A 17,269-nucleotide genomic window follows, 5' to 3' on the forward strand; every position below is an offset into this window, starting at 1 on the left:
ATGTCCAAACACTTAGTTGTGATGGCAAAGCAATGTTATTCAAAACAGAAATGTGTTATTAGACTGTGCTAAGTTAAAAGCTACTTACATTCATAAAATTGGTCTGTAATATATTTAGTACTTGAAGGTGTAACAGGTAAATGAAATTCTGCTTCATTAACATGTGACCATGAGGAAGGAATATTTCTAGTTATAACTACAACATTTTCATAACATTTCTGTGTATCTGTAGTCTGTTTAGGTTTATCTTTTCACATCATACAGAATGTTATTTTTTATTTAAAGGTAACAAAATATATCTTCATTAAGCTTCTTTTATTGCGGCCAGATTTTGCTCCCAAACACCAAGCCGAGTCTATAAGTAAGGGTGAAGCAAATGAATGGAGTCATATTTAAGTCAAATCATATATTAGACAATTTCTGTCTGCTGTCCATATTCTACCGTGACACAAATGTCATATGTAGGTTTGGTGCAGAACAGTGGCAAATAAAGGCAAATATTCCTCAAGCATCTACTAGAATGTGGATTAAGACTATGGTACAACAAATAGAAGAGATCTTCTGCCTTTTCAAGGGATAGAAGCAAGTATTAATTGCCTTCTAGAAGAACCGCCCCTGTTATCTCCTGAGTACCGAAAGAAAATGTAGTCTTAAAGCAAAATAGAAACATAACCATGTGGCCTTGATTTGGAATATTGAAGATCTCTAGAACCAGAGGTAATGCAGAATTAGCCATATGGAGTGTATTTGCAGCACACAGGAAAAAATAACTAATATCTCAGGAAATCTGCAAAAGAGTGATAGAAGAAGATTCATTTATTTCGAGGACCAGTTGCCATTATGATCATAAAATCTGACCTCCTAAATAATGCAGGCTATTACTCACCCAGTAATTTCTGCAGCAAACTCATAATATGTTTGAACTGGAGCATATCTTTTAGGAACAGACCTGATCATGATTTGAAGACTGCAAGGGATAAAGAAGTCATGATATCACAAGGTAAATTGTTGAAAACATGTGCCTTATTTATAACCTGATTTTTTTTCTGCTGTTATCAGAAATCTTTTCCTCATGTAGGTACTTATGTGGATGGATCTTGATGCAGAAGAAGTGAGTGACAGATAAAGAAGGTACTCTATTTCTCAACAAATTTTAAAAAGTGTGGCATCCTCCAAACCAGCATATTGGTGTTGCTGTAGTCATCAACAGATGGCAGGACCTGTACAGCAGATCTAACTCAACCAGGAGCACTATTTTAACTCTATAACAAGAGAAACACCCCATTAAGAATTCTAAGTTAAAGAAGAAAACCCCCTCCGTGTTTAAATAACTTAAGGTCTTCACAAATGATAAGAAAAGGACACCATTTGCAAAACATATTAATAATACATGAATATAAGGATAGCTGTATATATGGTTAATTTGGAGCAGGCCAGTGGAATATTAGAGTAGAGTAGGTTTATTTTTCATCCAAGAAGGCTAAAATCAATTAAAAAAAGGAAGACGAAAAAAAATCTCTTCCTTCTACATTTGAGAACGTCACAGTTGTTATACAATTCCTTCTTGAGCAGCAAGAGTCAATTATCGGTGATGTCAGGTTTTCTTCCCACAAGGGGAAGGGGCTGGTGAACTTGAAAAGACTGCATTTCCAAACCTCAGGTCAGTTGTCCATTAATACTGGCATGAGAAATCAGGAGGGATAAATACAGAGCTTGTCACAAACCTCAGTCATGACTTCAGGGTAGGCAGAAACTTAACTGATATCTTAAAGCCTATTGGCTCGTTATTCAGGTTTCAAACCTAGATTAATATATTTTAATTGACTGTTATAATAATCTGTTTTAATTGCTTACACAATACAGGCTGTAGTATTTCATGAAGACCCCCATGGGTTGGATCCATAATTGCTTGTAGCTGAAGACACTGTTCCACCTATGCTTAGTAAGAAGGTTGAGTAACTGATTCTCTGTCATGCTGATCTCACCATACCTTTGTTACTTCTTGACTAGACTCCTGAGCCATTCTAATAGTTCAGGGAGCATATAATGGAGAAGCCCATCTACTTACTAGTGCATTATGAAGGTAGTATTTGTACCCATGCCCTTTGATCTCCACTGGTACATGAAAGAGCAGTACTGCAGTGGGCACCAAGTGAAAAATTCTGACAGTCTCAGTCAAAATTCCACCAAGGGATTCTGAAAGTGAATCAGCTCCAGGACTCCTCTCTACCTCCCTGGTCACACTTGGTGCTAACGTGAAACACTAGCTCCAGCCCGTAGCCACACTGGTGATCGAATGAGCAGGCCTAATCTTTGGTATCTATGGATGGCCAGCCACAATCTGTGAGAGCATGTGTGCTCTCACACAGAAACAATAGTAATGTTCGTAAGAATCCAAAAGCTTCTCCACTAGCCACTCCGCTTGAAAAATCAGACTGTAGTAGAACATTTAATGTGTAGAGAGAAAAACGAAAAAAATTCTTTGTCTTGCTGAACCAGCTAGCTGCTACCTCTAGATCCTGAAACTCCACAGAAAGATTATGTAATTCTAGCCAAATTGCCAGGATCTGGTTGGGCCCCTTTGTCATTTTGATCTGCTTGGGTTCATATATCCAAAATCCTTCTTTCTAGTCTTGTCAGGTCACCATGTCTGCTGTACCGTGGCACCTCCTCTATAACATAAGAGAATTCTGCTTAGCCCATCACTGAAAGATTTACCTCTGGGATCAGATCCATTCTATTGCCCTGGTTGTACTCTATAGGATTTTCAGCCTTTTAAACATCTCATGGCATTGCTTGCTTTTCTGATGGATGCCCATTTCATCCATTTACTCAAACATATAGTCATGCATTAGAAAGTTGCTTATGGTCAAATCAGATGGCTCTGCATCTCCTCCTCCACCTAGACCAATAGTCACCAACTACTCTATTGCAATTGACCGGTTGATTGGGGAGCCCCTGACAGTTGATCTCAGTCTGGGGGGCTAGCCAGAGGCTGTGTGAGCAGGAGCAGCGGGATGCATGTGGTGAGTGGTGGGACATGAGTGGTGGGATGCACATGGCTGAGCTAAGTCATGCTCCCTGCCACCGGGGCCAGGCCAGGTGAGTGGGACAAACCCCTCCATGTCCCCTACCACCGGGTGAACGGGGGCCAGGCTGGGCTGAGCCAAGAGATGGTTGGGGCATGGGCAGCTTGTCCAGGTGCACAAAGGGGCTCCTACCACTGCACGCACCCCAGCAGAGACTGCGGGGGGTATGTGCCCCCTGATCTGTGGGCAGGGTGAGGCAACTACCACTGCATGCTGGGCTTTGTGCTCTAAGCCCCACTGCAGCTCAGGGCGCAAAGCCCAGGGTGCAAAGCCCAGCATGCAGCAGCAGCCGCCTTGTCCCACACACAGATCGAGGGGGCATGTGCCCCCAGGCTTTTGCCAGGGTACATGCAGTGGCAGGAACCACCCCCCCACACACACACACACACCCCTGGATGAGCCACCTGTGCCTCACTCACCCTTGCCCCACTACCTCCCTCACCACAGGGGTCTCAATCTGCCCCCTCTGCCCCCCAACAGACTGACCTGCTGGGCAGGGGGGCAAGGAGTAGGGGTGCCGGGGGGGTGCACTAGACCCTGGATTGCACTTTACTTCAAAAAGTGATCTTCACCTTTAAAAGGTTGGAGACCACTGACATATACAAATACTAGCACCAGCCACATGCCTGCTGGCAGCATGCTTGTGAATTGGTCTTTGAGAGCCAATATTGTTGATGTAATCAGAGGAAACCATGAAAAGGGAAGGTATTCTGTGTGAAAACACCATGCAACTGTTCAGCATTGTGTGCAGCACAATCATTGGAACTAAATGGTTTTGTCCAGCTTGTCCTCCTGTGTAGTGGAGTGCAGTATGTAATACACTGGGCCCACACAGTGTACCGTGGGATTGCAAAAGAAGACTGTTAGCATCACTGGGATTATTTAATATTGATCTTCACAGTGGTACTTCGCTTGTGGTGATGGTAACAGAGTAGCCTCAAGAACAAGGCTAATTCAAATTATTATTAGCAGACCTGTGTATCATTGAAAGCATGTTCTGTGTGGATCTGATGGTGTTACAGGCATGTAATTTGGTAGTTAGCTTATCAAATTTCTCTAGTGGCTAAAGGGAGAGGGACCAGGCTCACATGCTATTGATTCTACTTATGGTGGGATAGGACATGCCAGAAAACAAAGAACATGTGTGCCTTCAAGAAATGGCCATGCAAAGGTAAATGCTGATAAGGAACATAGACCACATCCCTTGCCATGAGCTGCAATTGCAATTGCGGGTGCTTGGCTGTGCACTGTAATTTTATTAGAGAGATCATCTGTCAAGATGACTCTGGTACAGTGGAAGGAAAATTCAAGTAATAAGAAAGGCTCCTCTGGCTGTGAAGCAATGCAACATGGGATAGCAGTGGGAGGATTACCTGAAGCTGTACAATTAATGGGAAATATAAGGATGCATGCACAGGATAGTGATGTCTGAAACAGTGATGTCATTTCCAAAGCTGATTGATTTAAGTGGGATAAAATACCAGCTAAATGAAAAATAAAAAAGAACTTTTGTGTGTGGGCACAAGTAAGTTTGTGCTGAAAAACTTATCCTAAGTTCAAGCTGATGCAATAGTGTCGATTCTATGGGAGCCTGGGTTTTCTCTACACCTATCGGTATGCTAAGAGCAAGGAACAAAAGCTGGTCTCATAATTTCCGTGACAAAAGCTGGTTCTAAAAATGACAAACTTGCATTTCCATCAACATTTTCCCTGGACTTCTTAAAGTCTCTGGCAAAAAAGCTCAAACACCAGGGATTTTCTGCCATCAAGTCAAAACCCAAAAGGTTTTGTCTGAAAAGCAAAAGCATTTTGTCTTAAAATGGAAAGGTTTCAGCCCCAAATGGAACCGCTTCTGTGGAAAGCTTTTGGTTTCCACCCCAAGCCAAAAAAGTTTCCCTGAAATAGTTTGGCCAAAAAAAAAATCCATTCTTTTCTATTAAAAGCAGGGGGGAGTTGGGGGGTGGGGGTGACAACTCAGGTTTCCATTAAAAGACAGATTTGAGCGGAAATGTTCAGCCCCCTGCAGAGCTTCCAGAAGAGGCAGCACCCGGGTTCAAATTACATTTTGACTCTTGAGGAGGGGTCTGCAAAAAAACAGGGCTGCCCATCACGATGCCCTAATAAAATTGGAGCCCCCCAGGTTCTGAGTTTCAAATCTTACAGGGGGGCTCTCGTCTCTCATGGGGTGGGGCGGCTCACCCCCTCGTAACCCTTGCGCCGGGCAGCACAAAGCCCCCGGCACCTGCCCCCTCTGCGGGCAGCCCGCGCGGAGCAGGAGGCTGGCCCAGCAGCGGTGGGCAGTGGACGGCAGGGGAGAGCACCCAGGTGCCCCCGGCCGCTGACCCGCCTCCCGGGGAGCCGCGGCCACAGCAGGAAGCCGGGGCCCGGCCCAGCTGGGGGGAGGCTGCGGGGAGCCAGGGCAGCGGATCCCTCCCCGCGTCTCTCCCCGCCCCGCTCAGCCGCTGCTGCCGCCTCTCAGTCTGGCCCCGCAGGGGAGGGCGAGCCCGTCTCCCCAGAGAAGGTGCCGAGCCAACCCGCGGGGGGGCGGCGCGGGGGAGCGGGGCGGCCCTGGCAGGTAGGGCCGCGGGGGGCGGCGCGCAGGAGCGCCTCTCCGCCGCCGGGTGGTGCTGCGAGCCCGGGCATGGCCGGCGGCCCGGGAGCCCCGAGCCCTGGCACCGCGGAGCCGGCTCCTTCCCCCCGGAGCCGGCTGCCAAGCGCGGGGAGAAGGGGGGCGCCGCTGTCTAGGCAGCTCTTGCTTGCGCCCCTGGGAGGGGTGCGAGCGCCCAGCGAGCGGGACGCCCGGCAGGGCAGCGGGACACGCGACTGCAGCGCCCGCGGGGCCGGGACCCGGTCCCGGCTCTGGCCGCTGCCGCCCTGCCCGGGCGCGCTGGAAGTTGCAGCGCCTGGAATTTATGGCACAAAGGAGCTGCCCGCTCTCCGCTCCCTCCCTTCCCCCAGTCCCTACCTCCTGGCTGCAACCGGGACCTTTTCATCCCCACCCCCAGTCGTAAACCCCCACTTCCCGCCCCTGCAAAAACAAAGTCTTTACAATGGAGATTTTGCAGGAGCCGCGGACGTTTTTTCCCCAAAGCAAACAATGCGTCCGGGCGCAGCACACGGGGTAGCCCGGCCCGAGCAAACAGCATCCACACCGGGGGGGGGGGTGCTCAGGTCACTGGAAACAACCCCGAGTTCGTTTTCCTGGATGTCTAGTAAACCCCGATACGTTTGTGCCGGGCTGCCGTGAAATGCCTCGCGGCGTCAGCGGAGCGGGCTCCGCGCCTGTGTGAGGGGACACGGGGGTTACGGCTGCCGGGCGCGGACGGGGCGGCGGGGGGAGCGGAGCCCCTGCCCCGAGGGCGGCGACAGCAGCGGGGTGGCGCGGGCTCTCGTTGGGAATAAAGGGAAGCGGGCGGTGAGCGCAGGGAGCGGGACCCGGCTCAGCCCGCCGCGGCCGGCGCTGCGCTGCGCTCGGGATGGTCCGGCGGGGCACCCCGTGTCACAAGAGCCAAGGGCGGCAGGAGCGGGCGGGGCGCTCGCGTGGCACCGCCGAGGCTTGGACGGGACACGAGCGCTGCCGGGGAGCGGAGGTCCCGTCCCGCCCCGCCGGGCTGGACGTGGCCCTGGTCCGGATGCTGGGGCTGAGCCAGGCGGGGAGGGCCGCGCCCCGGGGCGCTGTGGAGGAGCCCGGGCCGGGGCTGCTGCGGCTTTTCCCGCAGCCCCCCACGGCCGGGGACCACGATCGCCACGGCCTTTACTGCGTGCCGAGCCCCCCCCGGCCACAGCCGATCCCGCGTGGTAGCTCCACGCCGCCCTCCCCTGCCCCGGGCGGATGAGCGGGGTCTCGCTAAGAGCAGGGGGCGGCAGGGCCACCCCCACCCCCCCGCAGGCCCCGGGCGGGGGTGGCCCTGCCCCCGGCCCCGCCAACAAGTCCCGGCTCCCGACGCTGCTCAGGAAAAAAAACAGGAGGAAAAAAGGGAAAAAAAGAAGGAAAAAAACCCAGCCCAGGAGGGGTGGGGGGAGGGGCCGGTCCGAGCGATCAGAGCTTTGTCGTGCGGAACTGGCTGGGCGAGGTAGCGTGCGGCTGCTCCCGCCTGCTCTGGCCAATGGCACCCGCGCCTCCCCGCTGTGCGTAAGAGCGCAATTAAGGATTTAACCAAGCCTGTGCTGCGCCGCAGCCAGCAGTCTGCCCGCGCCGCCGCCAGACGCGGAGACTCCACCGCCTCCCCCAGGCATGTCTGCTCGGCGCTGAGCGCCCCCGGCCCGGCCCGGCCCGGCCCGGCGCGGCCCGCGATGACCGGCGTGTTCGACAGGCGGGCGCCCCCGGTCCGCGCCGCCGAGTTCGCGGCTCCCTTCCAGACGGCGCCCGCCATGCACCACCCGTCGCAGGAGTCGCCCACGCTGCCCGAGTCCTCGGCCACGGACCCCGACTACTACAGCCCCGCGGGGGGAGCCGCGCACGGCTACTGCTCGCCCACCTCGGCTTCCTACGGCAAGGCGCTCAACCCCTACCAGTACCAGTACCACGGCATGAGCGGCGCCGCCGGCTCCTACCCCGCCAAAGCCTACGCGGACTACGGCTACGCCAGCCCCTACCACCAGTACGGCGGCGCCTACAACCGCGTGCAGGGCTCGGCCAGCCAGCCAGGTGAGCGCCCCGGGGCCCCGGGCTCGGCGCGGCGCGGCGCGGACCCTCCCCGCAGCCGGGATGCGGTGGGGCCCGGCACCCCGGCGCGGAGCGGTCTTTCCAGCCTGCAAGGGCCCCGCATCCGCCGCCCTTCCACCCGGCGCACAGGCGCTTGCTCGCCAGATCCCCCGGGCTTCCCCCGCTGGGATCCACTAGATCCCGAGGCAAGCGAGCACAGCCCCCCTGGCCCGCGTACGTGGTTGCTTGCCCTCGCTTCAGCCTCGGTGGCTGAGCCTGGCAGGGAGGGCTCCCAGGCGCGGCCGAGCCTACCCGCGGCAGAGCGGAGCCTGATCCCCGGGATAATGGGCTCTCTGTCCGCCCGGCTCGGCCCAGCCTGGCCCGGCCCGGCCCGGCGCTGCCTGCTCGGGCCCTTTGCCTCCCGGGCCGGACGGCCGGGGGGAATCGCCGGCGCCGTCCGCTCGGAGCGGGCAGAGCTGGGCCGCACCGCACCGCACGGGCCCCGCTCCGCTCCCCGCTGACCCGCTCTCTCCCGTTCCCGCGCAGAGAAGGAGGTGGCCGAGCCGGAGGTGAGGATGGTGAACGGGAAACCAAAGAAAGTTCGCAAGCCCCGGACTATTTATTCCAGCTTCCAGCTGGCTGCCTTACAGCGGAGGTTTCAGAAAACGCAGTACCTCGCCCTGCCCGAGAGAGCCGAGCTGGCCGCCTCCTTGGGACTAACTCAGACGCAGGTAAGAGTGAGCCCCGGCCCCTCGCCCCCCCGACCCCGGGCCCGATCCCGTTTGCCCGGGGGGAGCTCGGGCTCGCCCCCCTCCCCCTCAGCCGGGATGAATTGCGCTGGTCCCTGCACTGCCCGACCCCAGAGCCGGCCTGGCTGCGTGGGCGAGGTGGCTTCCTGCCAGCTGGATCCGGGTCGCAGCCGGCCCCTGCAGGCTCGGGCGGCCTGGCTGCTCCGCGGGGGCAGCCTCTTGCGACTCCCCGCTCCCTCCGGAGGTGCAGAGGCGGCCCGGCTTCCCGGGGGGGCCGCGGCAGGCCGAGGGCACGCGCCGGGTGTCAGATGGGTCTGACAAGCTGCTCCTGCAGGGCCGCGGGCCTCACGTGGAGGAGGGCAGTGGCGGCCCCCCCACCCCCGACAGGGCACCCCGAGACCTCCCGCATTGGCCCTGCTGATTCCTCCCTCCCTCCCCCCCCTCCCCCACTTCCAGGTGAAAATCTGGTTTCAGAACAAGCGCTCCAAGATCAAGAAGATCATGAAAAACGGCGAGATGCCCCCGGAGCACAGCCCCAGCTCCAGCGACCCCATGGCCTGCAACTCGCCGCAGTCCCCCGCCGTGTGGGAATCTCAGGGCTCGTCCAGATCGCTCAGCCACCACCCCCACGGCCACGGCCACCCGGCCGCCTCCAACCCCTCGCCCGCCGCCGGCTACCTGGACAACTCCGCGCCCTGGTACCCGGGCTCCCACCTGCAGCCCCACGGCGCCCTGCAGCACCCGCTCGCCCTCGCCTCGGGGACGATTTACTAGGGGCCGCTCGGGGGGGCCTCGCCCTTGCTTTTCCTTTGGGCCTTTGCCCCTCCTCGGACGCCGGGGTTTTGCCGTCGGAAGGGCTGGAAGCAGCGGCCGGGGGGGTTGGAGAGGGAGACCAGACAAAGGGGTCCATGTGTAACGCTTGTGCATGTAACTTATTGCATTTCAAAGGCAACCCCCTCCCTCTTTTATACAGACGGACCTGGGGAGGGTTTCTCTCCCCCTCCCCCCGCCCCTCTTTTATTTTATTTTATTTTATTATTATTATTTTTGTTGTTGCTCAGCTGTGGACACTATCAATGGTGCCTTGAAATCTATGACCTCAACTTTGCCAGAGACTTTTTTCCAACGTTATTTTAACCCTGTAAATACGTGTAGATAGAGGAATTAAACTGTATATTCTGAAGAAATAAAATTATTTCCACCACCACAGTCCTTGCCCCCCACAGCCAATTCTTGCCGGCGCCTGGAAGACTTGGAGGGGAGGAACTGATGCTGGAGGGATGCAGGGCGGGGGTGGGGCGCCGAGGGGATCAGGCCCTGTGGATCCGTTTGGTTTTCAAAGGCAATTTCCCGTGACGCTGGAGCTGAACCAAGCAGGAGATCGCGCAAAACTGAGCTGGAAATCCAGCAGGGCCCGAGCCCTCTCCGGCGCGTCGTTGCCAGGGTTTTGGAGGGACACCCCCACCCCCACGCCCCATTATTAGCGCCTCCGTGCCGGCGGCTGGGAGCATCGGACTAAGCCCTGGGGGCGGCAGGGGGCAAGAAGGGGGCTGGGAAACCCGGCGCGGACCTGCCCCCGAGAGCCCACCTCTCCGATCAAAGACCGGCCGCCGCCCCGGGGCGGGAAGAGCAGTGCTCGGCCGGGCCCGGCCCCGGGCTTCATTCCGGCGGCGCCCAGAAACGGGCCAGAGGCTTTGCCCCGAGGGCCCCGGGGCACTCTCTGCCTGCAGGCTCCCCGCCCTCCGCCGCCCTCTCCCTGCACTTTTTCCCCAACCCTCCTTTGCCACTTCTGTCTGGCAAGGCGGGAGCCCGGCCCGCCGGGGGAGACAGGTTGGCGCACGAGACCCTGCCTTGGGGCCTGTGTGACACACGGGCTTGGGGCACCCCTGCCCGCCCCTCCCCCCCCCCCCGCCCTGCCTGAAATATCCCTCTCAGGGGCTGCGGGCAACTTGCTCCGCTTCTGGCACCAAGCACTTGCCGTTATTATTAGTAGTAGTAGTAGTACTGGTATCCTCAACCTCAATATGATTATCACCACCATTATTACTGTTATCACTATTACTCATTACTATTACTTATTACTCCTATCACAATTACTCCTGTCGCTATCACTATTACTATGACACATTACTATCACTAGTACTATTACTAGCATTATTACTATTACTCTGCTGCTTGAAAGCACATGTACAATGGCAGACCTTGGCAAGCACAATAAAGGACCCCAAGCACGTGTAACGAAATGGTCAAACGTGGTGCAGAGACAGGAGAGGACGACGACTATTAGGCTTATTCCTAGCACTGTAACTATGACTTCTTACTACCAGGATCACTGGCAGTGTCACTGCATTCCTGCATAGTTTCCAGGTTCCCGGGATCTCCCTGACTGCCACGGGCGGCGAAGCTTAGGCTCCAGCTCCCCCCACCCACGCCCAGAGCCCCCTCGCTCCTGCTTCCCGCTGTGGGAGCGGGGCCTGGGGGGCGTCTGGGGAGCCGCTGCAGGCTGCCCTTCCCCGGGTAGCCTCACCTTTGCAGAGCCCCCGGGTTGGACACAGGCGGGGAAGTGCATTTTCCAGGGCTGGCTGGGCCTGCCTGCCTCGGGGCCGATGGGTTGGTGACACCCTGCCAAGGGGAGGTGGACCCCTCCGAGGGAGGATGCCTCATCTCTGGCGCCTCGATATAGAGGGGCGCGAAAGGGCCCCGTGTGGTCAACCCTGGCCTTGAAGCCTGCGGCTGGCATTGCATAGCTTGTCATTAAGGCAGCGGCTCCCTTTCCGGAGCGGACGGAGCCAGCTGCGCCGAGATGTTTGACTTCTGGGCTAGTGCGGATTTCGCTCCTGCTTGGGATGGTGATGATGATGATGGTGATGGTGGCGATAGCTGCTCAGCCCAGCCCCAGCCACTCAAGAAGGTGTCACTGGGGATCCACTGCAGGGCTCCAGCCCGGGGAGCAGCGACGCGCGCAGCTGCAGCTGCAGAAGGCGCCGACCCCTGCCCCAGGCCGCCGTTTCACATGACCGCCCCGGAGAGGCGGCCAGCCCCAGCCCCGCTCCAGCGCAGGGTGCTGGAGTAAGCGCGCAGTGGATGCGGTTGTGCGCGCGCACACGTGCGTCCCCCGGCCTGAAGGCGCCCCCGTCCCCCGCCCCGCCGCCGCCCGGGCCGTCTGTCCGCGCCCGGAGCCAGCCCCGCGCCCTGGTGCCACTCCATCCCGGCCTCTCCCGGGAGCGATCGCATGAACTGTCCTTTGTCTGACGCTCAGTTCCTGCTCGGCGGATTCCTGCTTCCCCCTCCCCCCGCCCTTCCTGGCGGCCACTTCCATGTGGAGCTGGGGCAACCCGGGGAGCCGAGAGGAGCTGCATTCCTGCGGGTGCCGAGCGGCTCCAGGGCTGAGCCGCAGGGCCTTAGACACACACACACGCACAGAGAGCAAGCCACAGCCCCTGCTGCCCTTGATCTGGCGGCGCATCCGCCCTGGAGCTCTCCCACCCACAGATCCACCCTGCTGCCGGGCTCGCCCTCGGGGACTGAGCGCAGCACACACGCAGCCCCAGCCGGGCCAGCTGGACACCAGATCTCTCCGCCCAGCGCCGGCAGAAAGAAAAGCTTGCTCAGCTGCCCCCACCCCGACACGCACCGACCATAGGGATGTGCTTCTGCTGGGCTCCCCTGGGCCAGACAAAGAGTCCTCGCCTGTCCCGGGTACCCACTAGGTACCTCCCTCCAACCCCCCTCCGCACTTTCTCCAGATGGGGGTGGCTTGTCCTGCAAGAGGTACCCGAGTTTCCTTCCACACGCACGCACGCACCCCAACCTGTCAGCACAGAAAGCCCAGCCAGACTTTTTTTTTTTCCTCGCTTTCACTTCTCTCCAGCTTCCCAATAAATTATCCCGAGTTGCCCCAGTCCTTTGTATAGACATTTCAGGCCTCCAGACGTTGCACATTTCAGATCTGGCAGCGTCGAGGCAGGAATATATCATAAACGTGCATCGCACATGTGGTATTGATTAAATATTTCTACCACGCAATTTCGCGTCTGACAGACTTTAGGTTGCTGGGTTCTGGATTACAGAAAGTATATCTATTGCTTCGGGAAAGTCAAGGGAGGGGGGGAAGTCAAGCAACCCTCCTTGCTGCCAGGCATCTGAGCGGTGCCTGCAGTAATGTAATAACCTGTTTTATAGGTCAAGCAAGACCCGTGAAGATAGGAACCGGGGACTTCGCATTAAGCCTCCTCTCTCTCTTTTTTTTTAAAGGGAGATTCTGCGTTAGGGCAATGAAATGTTTCTGTCCTTTGTTCTGCAGGGCCTCTGTTTACAAGTGATTTATGAGGATCAGCGCAGGAGTCTATCTGCCAGGAAGAGATGCCTGGTTGAGCCTGGTCCACGTCTTGCACCGAGATGTCTATTCAGACAAACACACAAACAAAACGCGGGGGGGGACCTTTCACCGCAGCAAACCCCTCGGGGTCGCCGGGAAGTTCCAGCTCACTCCGATGCTGGGAAAGACGTAGCCAGGCACCAGACCCGGCTCAGCAAGCCGGGAACGGAAGGGGGGGGGGAGCATTTTTCTGATTTCTGCCCTCCAAAACCCCTTCAGATGTGTGGTTTAAAAAAACAAACAAAACAAAAAACCCCTGCAGTTCCACCCTGGTGCAACAGAGACAAAGAAGGGCCAGATCCCGAGCTGGGATCCATTCATCTGCCTCCGTTTGCCTACTGACCCGCGGAGTCAGAACCTCTCCTCTGTGATGTGTGCCATAATAACGCACTTGGGAGGCTTCCGGCTGGCGGTCGCCATTGATCCGCTCCTTTCCCCGCGCTCCCCTCCTCATCGATTTCCGCGAACAAAGATGCACATGAAAGGATGCGCATTGCCGCGCGCCCACGTGCTGCGGCCGGGCCGGGCCGGGCCGGGCGCTCCGTGCCAGCCCTGGGCGCGGGGCTCGGCGGGGCCGCACTCACCCACCCGGCTCCCCGCTCCCCGCGGCCGGAGGTGGCGGCCACCGCTGTCCTCCCAGGGGCCGGCCCCGGGCACGGAACACGCGCCACTGATGATCTGACCCATTAAAGCTGGAGCAGGCTCACGCCTTTCACACTCGAGGTCAATAAAGGCTAATGGGGGGGGCCTCCGGCGAGTGGCCCAAGCGGTCCCCCTGCCTAGCTGCAGGCAGTCGGCTTAGGCAGGCTCCCTTAGTTTAATTAATTGCAATTAAGAGGCTCTGCGCTCATTTCCTAGAGGGCTCCCGCGGAGCGCGTGGGAACTGAGCGGAGGCCTAGGGGCCCTAGACTCACCTGCGGACTGGCCGGCTGCGCCCGGGTGTTTGTGTGGCCGTGATTATTTATTGTGAGGAAGCAAACATTGCTGCTGCTGTGCCAGCGGTGCGCGGAGGGCCCGGGCGCCTGCGAGAAAAGCAAGCACTTGGCTGGCAAATTTGCGTTCCTGAGGGTGTGGGAGGGAGCGCGGGGCCTCCTTTTTTGGTAACTAGGGAAATAGTGCCTGGGAAGGGATGAGCCGCGAGAGGGGTGATCTGAGACATCAGCTAGCAGAAGCATCAGCCCCTGAATACACAACGCGCTCGCACGATCTGAGATTTGGACACGTAACGCTGCAGACCACTGATTTGCTATTTTCTTAATTCCCGCTCTTCTTATCCCCTATGAATCAAACAGTCTTTTGTCCTTCAGAGTTTGATTTGATCGCTACTGTTCACATTTCACTTTTGTATTTTTCTCTTCCTATACCATTACTCATTGAGTGCCCCGTGAAATTACAATCGTACATTTTCAACTCAGCAGCCCATTTGCAGTGCAAAAATAGGGTCTAAATAATGGCTGAATTAGCCCTACTGGACAGTTTCAGATGTAACACTCTGTAATAATTATATTGCAGGCTGGATTAGGATGCTATTATCATAATCTGGACGTTTACAATTATCTGTAATTTGCAAAGATGCGCCAGGTCTTGATTACAGCAGTTTTTTTTATCAAGCTAACCATCACTAAACAGTGACAGTAATAACAGCTAATTTTGCTGGCAATATAAGAGGTGCTGGGGTGTGCAAACAATTTCACACCTGGATGTGCTCACTCAACCAAGAATATAGCGAAAGAGCTTCTGCCCTGAGACTCAGAAAAATATTCTCCACTGCTTCTGTTCAGTATAGATTTCTAGACCCTGATCATTGCTTAACAGATTTGCACTGGGGGTAAGTTTTTTTATTTCTTGCCTACTTCACCGCAGAGCTCAGCTTTGTCTGTTCACACGTTCGGGGTTACTTGTGTCATTTGTAGAGCACTGTTTTAGGGAGTCCGACCTCTGTCCTGTTTAGTGGGGTTATTTCTACGTAAGCAATAGGATTCGGGCTTCTTGTTCTGGAATCTGTAACGGGAGCTACGGGGAAGTCTCTTTTGCTGCAGGTATCTTTGCACGTCGGCTCTCAAAGGCGATCAGGGGGACTTGGCTTCTGGTTAGCTGTGCCGGAGGGAGGCTGCTGGCTGGGCTGGCAGAACCAGGCTTAGGAAAAGCGAGTCCCTTTGAGGGGAACAGAGGAGCTCACTGGGGCTTTCAGTGCAGCGAGGGGCTCTGCTGGCGTGTGTGCCTCGGGCAGGAAGGTGCCACCAGGGGCAGGAGGGACTGAGGACCTTTCCGCCCGAGCCCAGTGCGTTGCTTATTACTACCGCGCGACTGGAAGAACCTGGGATCAGGGGAGCCTTACTTCTTTTGGGATCAGGCACATCGGCTGCCACCAGTCTCCCCGGCTTGCTTTCCAAAGCTGCTCTAGGGCAACAGGGCAGGGGGGCACCCTCGCGGTCTTACTGCGGGACCAGGGTTAAACGCGCCCAGAGGTGTTAAGAAAAATACCTACCCCACCCCGCAATAATACTGGATTTGAACCCAACGGGCTGCAGAATAACAATGCCACGAAGCCCCGGGTTTAGGCGGAGGGGAGGCATGTTCCTGATCTATCTATAGATGACGCTGTTTCATGAGAGTCTCCTTTGGTGGCAGCTTCTTAATGTCAGATGACACCGTCTTTGCTCTCATTTGCTCACCATATTCCTCCTAGAAGGGCCTGCTTGTGTCACCTCACCTCTCTGGATCAGACTAATTGGCATTTAAAATGTATCTTTGAAATATGCGGAAATTGCAAGGAAAGCAAAACCAAAAAAGAATAGTGTGTGGAGGGGGCAGCTTTTCAGTGCAGTCGCCCCCTCCGCTGCTTCCTGCACGAAAACACCTCATCCCAAACACACGAATCCAGCCCTTCAGGTCCCTCGTATTTATAGATCGGGCTTGGAGATGCAGTCAGCGGCTATGAAAGGGTTAAGTATTACCCCGCGCAATTAAGCCATTGCGGCTGCAGTTTTGGAATCTGCAGGGGAAGGTCCCCGGGGGGTTGGGGGTGAGCGGCCCTACCAACGCGCCTGCTTGCTGTGCTTCACCTGGGTTTCCGATTCACCTGCATACACGGAGGCTTGGGAAGTGTAAACTAGATTTTCCAAAAAAAAAAAGAGAGAAAAATACTCTTGGTTTAAGTGTATGGTAGCTTTCTCTCCAACGTAATTTGAATAATTCAGTGAGCCCCACTACCAGCTGTACTTCTAAAGCCTCTTCCATTCTTTTCAGCATTATAATTTTGGTTAATTTTCAATTTTAGGTCCTACGTCTCTGCAATTTGTGTATGAATAACAGAATAATTTTCCTCTTTTGTTTCGCCTTTCCTGTTCCTGAATCTAAATAAAGATGGCTTTTTAGTATTAAAAGTGGAAGAAAATTACAGGTAATTATCTTTGACGGTAAAAACGCTGTAATCAGCGGGCTACATGAAAAATTACTCTAATTATGGCTGCATTTAAGAGAATGGAAAAAAACCTTCTTGTGGATAAAAACCTTAAATTGTCCCCAATGTCTGCTTCAAATTGGATGGCACTGCAGCTGGAGGCTTTGTTCAGAATTGATCCTGGGGAGCTCTGAACCCAAAGTTTCACAGTGGGAAAGGGAAAAAAAAGAAAAGAAAACATTTTTCCTAATGTAACAATACGAATGGTAGAAAATGACAAGACTGATCGGTTTTAAACCATTCTGAAGACTGACTGAGTGTGGAAGTTGCTCAAAAAAAAAAGGAGCTGGTATATTGGTAAGTAGTCTTTGCTTTGTGTCTAATTATAGTGACTGTCCTTTTGCACGACTGTATGTAGCTGTCATTATATGGAGCACTCTGAGTATCTCTATTGACTTCTGATAAATGGCTCAGTGGTTTCAAGGTTCATAATTTGAAGGATGCCCAGGTCTCTAGCCATTAATTCTCGCAGTATGGGGCATGCAGCTTGTGTGACGAAAGGACTTTTCATTTTCATTATTTCTCTGCTTTCCACAATATAGTAAGGATATAATTCTTCCTGGACAGTGCATTGTATACCTAGGCACCTTTCAGGGCTTTGCAAAACATTACACAGCTTTAATTGTCTGTCTGTTATTTAAAAACAAAGGAGGGCGCCTCCTCCTCCTCCTCCTTTTTCCCCCTTCCTCTCCAAACCTACTTGTGTAGGAAATAATGCAAAGCACCGAGTTTTACCTTGAGGGAACCCTCAGGTTAAATGACACAGTCATGTTTTTTAAACGTCAAAATGATAGCAGTATAATGCTGAAAACAGGCTAAGAAGCGACTGGGTGATTTGAAACATCCCCAATTGCCTGTGCAGCATAGACAGATGCGGGGGCTCAGGTTTATACTTTAAAAAAGAAGAAGAAAAGAAAAGAAAAGTCCTTGCTGGTACATTTATTG

At 55.0% G+C, this 17,269-nt stretch overlaps 1 protein-coding gene and 1 long non-coding RNA gene across 2 annotated transcripts; one reads left to right on the forward strand and one right to left on the reverse strand.

Annotated features, from left to right (window-relative positions):
- Positions 1-679: 679 nt before the first annotated feature.
- Positions 680-13,872, reverse strand: LOC149864866 (uncharacterized). The gene is made up of 3 exons (XR_016442605.1): positions 13,776-13,872; positions 887-967; positions 680-787 (listed from the first exon to the last, which is right to left on the reverse strand). It is a non-coding gene; the product is annotated as an uncharacterized LOC149864866 (long non-coding RNA).
- Positions 7,206-9,676, forward strand: DLX5 (distal-less homeobox 5). The gene is made up of 3 exons (XM_090046973.1): positions 7,206-7,737; positions 8,281-8,465; positions 8,940-9,676. Exons 1-3 carry the CDS (start codon positions 7,383-7,385, stop codon positions 9,255-9,257), a joined length of 858 nt encoding a protein of 285 aa, XP_089903099.1. The 5' UTR covers positions 7,206-7,382; the 3' UTR covers positions 9,258-9,676.
- Positions 13,873-17,269: the final 3,397 nt, after the last annotated feature.

The sequence above is a fragment of the Crocodylus siamensis genome, chromosome 5 (assembly GCF_052110815.1).
Source record: "Crocodylus siamensis isolate JL-2025a chromosome 5, ASM5211081v1, whole genome shotgun sequence".
Taxonomy (NCBI): domain Eukaryota; kingdom Metazoa; phylum Chordata; order Crocodylia; family Crocodylidae; genus Crocodylus; species Crocodylus siamensis.

Bases quoted from the DNA above. Each gene is read 5' to 3' on its own strand.
- DLX5 (XM_090046973.1), top strand. From the start codon at position 7,383: ATGACCGGCGTGTTCGACAGGCGGGCGCCCCCGGTCCGCGCCGCCGAG. The intron at 7,738-8,280 runs GTGAGCGCCCCG...GTTCCCGCGCAG, and splicing joins GGGCTCGGCCAGCCAGCCAG to AGAAGGAGGTGGCCGAGCCG. The intron at 8,466-8,939 runs GTAAGAGTGAGC...CCCCACTTCCAG, and splicing joins TGGGACTAACTCAGACGCAG to GTGAAAATCTGGTTTCAGAA.